This window comes from Carex rostrata, chromosome 33 (genome assembly GCF_964058835.1).
Source record: "Carex rostrata chromosome 33, lpCarRost1.2, whole genome shotgun sequence".
Lineage (NCBI taxonomy): Eukaryota > Viridiplantae > Streptophyta > Magnoliopsida > Poales > Cyperaceae > Carex > Carex rostrata.
In genome coordinates, this window is record NC_135950.1 from 5,264,616 (window position 1) to 5,266,275 (window position 1,660).

Below are 1,660 nucleotides of genomic sequence, written 5' to 3' on the forward strand. Positions count from 1 at the left end.
AATGTTGCAACAATTAATTGCAAGTTAATTATGAAATGAACAAGTAGCAAATCAAATCGCAATAATACATGCATGCATACTCCATTAATTAATTAATTGTCATTTTTAATTTTATTATTGAATTAATGTACGCTCGATACCATTAAAAAAAATATATGGTTTTGACGATATTCTTAATTACAACATTGAGCTTTCTTAATTAATTTAGCTGGTTAATTTCTCCATTAATTAACCTGCGTCTATATATAATTACTAGATCTGTGTGGCAATCTTCGTATTAACATTATATTTGTTTATAATTAAAATTCTAGTGAAGCCTACACACACACACACACACACCTCTCAATGCTAAAGAATGAACACGTGCATATATGATTGCAAGTAACAAAAAATAATTAACAACTCTACTGTCCTTTATTTTATCAATAATATTACACGGCAAGTACTGAACAGAAACCATATTCACAAATGTGAAATTATATATATAAAAGGAAAAGAAAAGAATTAACGTGACCAAAAGGACCTAATTAAAAATATCCTTTTGCTCATCTCTTGACCCCTCCCCTCCCGAATACAATAACTAATTATATATATATATGCTCATATAATATATCATGGACCTCAAACTAATTTTTAGCTAGGTTCATTTTTTAACTTTTAAACTGATTAATTAATTAACTTAATTTTTGCATGCAGAAACCATATATGTACACTAAAAATGCTTCTGATAAAGCCCATGAATTTTCTGCCATGATTCCTCACGCTGCATCTTCAACTGTCGGTAAAAGTTCCCAATGAAATGCTCGGCTTTCGTAAACAGTTCTTGCTTGCTCATCATCTCGTCTGCCTCCATCCATTCTTCTTCCTTCTCTTCCTTCTTGCTCTCTTTTTTCATACACTCTTGTTCGCTTTCTAATCCTCCAATGAAGAATATGCTCGGTCTTGATGCGCACCTCTTTAGCTTGTTATTAACCCGTACAATTCCGTCTAATGTATTCTCCACTACTTTCGACTTCTCGATTGGTTTTACGAGTGCTTGGCTAGCAAGAGCTGCTATGCTTTGTGTTCTCGTCAGAACATGTGTACCCATACCATCATGGATGCTAGGATGAAGAGATGGAGGAATGAAGTGAGTTGTGAATATTTTAGGTTTTTTCTCATCATGTGGGGATGTGATTGCCTTGAGTAATCCCGACTCGATACCGAGTACTACAACAAGGATGTTGAAGAGGAAATAGAGGTAAGGATGTCTTAGAGGTGTGGGGATGAGAAATGTTAGGAGAGAAAAGATGAGAAGAAGTAGTAGCTTTGTTATTTGAGAGAAAGGTGGAAGCTTGCTCATAATTACTATTTGTTTGTTGTTAGGAGATTTAGGGTTAACTAGTTGAGTAGGAGCAGGGAAGGAACACATATACGATGTGTATATATAGATTCTTAAAGGTGCAGGTTTAGTGGAAATGTGATGTTAGAGAGACGTATTGCATTTAGATAAGGTTCTATGTATGAGCGATTAGACATTAATTTGATCATGTAATAACTATATATACTTGGACTCAATCTATAGTAAATGTGTGGACCATTACATAAAATAGTACTTGAATATCACTTCTGTATCCAACATGACATTTATCAAAATATATATTATAATTTATAATTAAGT

General features: G+C 33.2%; 1 protein-coding gene across 1 annotated transcript; it reads right to left on the reverse strand.

The window, feature by feature from the left end:
* Positions 1-392: 392 nt before the first annotated feature.
* LOC144548516 (uncharacterized) lies at positions 393-1,404 on the reverse strand. The gene has a single exon (XM_078297207.1). It carries the CDS (start codon positions 1,340-1,342, stop codon positions 713-715), a length of 630 nt encoding a protein of 209 aa, XP_078153333.1. The 5' UTR covers positions 1,343-1,404; the 3' UTR covers positions 393-712.
* Positions 1,405-1,660: the final 256 nt, after the last annotated feature.

Coding starts and splice junctions, on each gene's coding strand:
- LOC144548516 (XM_078297207.1), bottom strand. CDS start 1,342: ATGAGCAAGCTTCCACCTTTCTCTCAAATAACAAAGCTACTACTTCTT.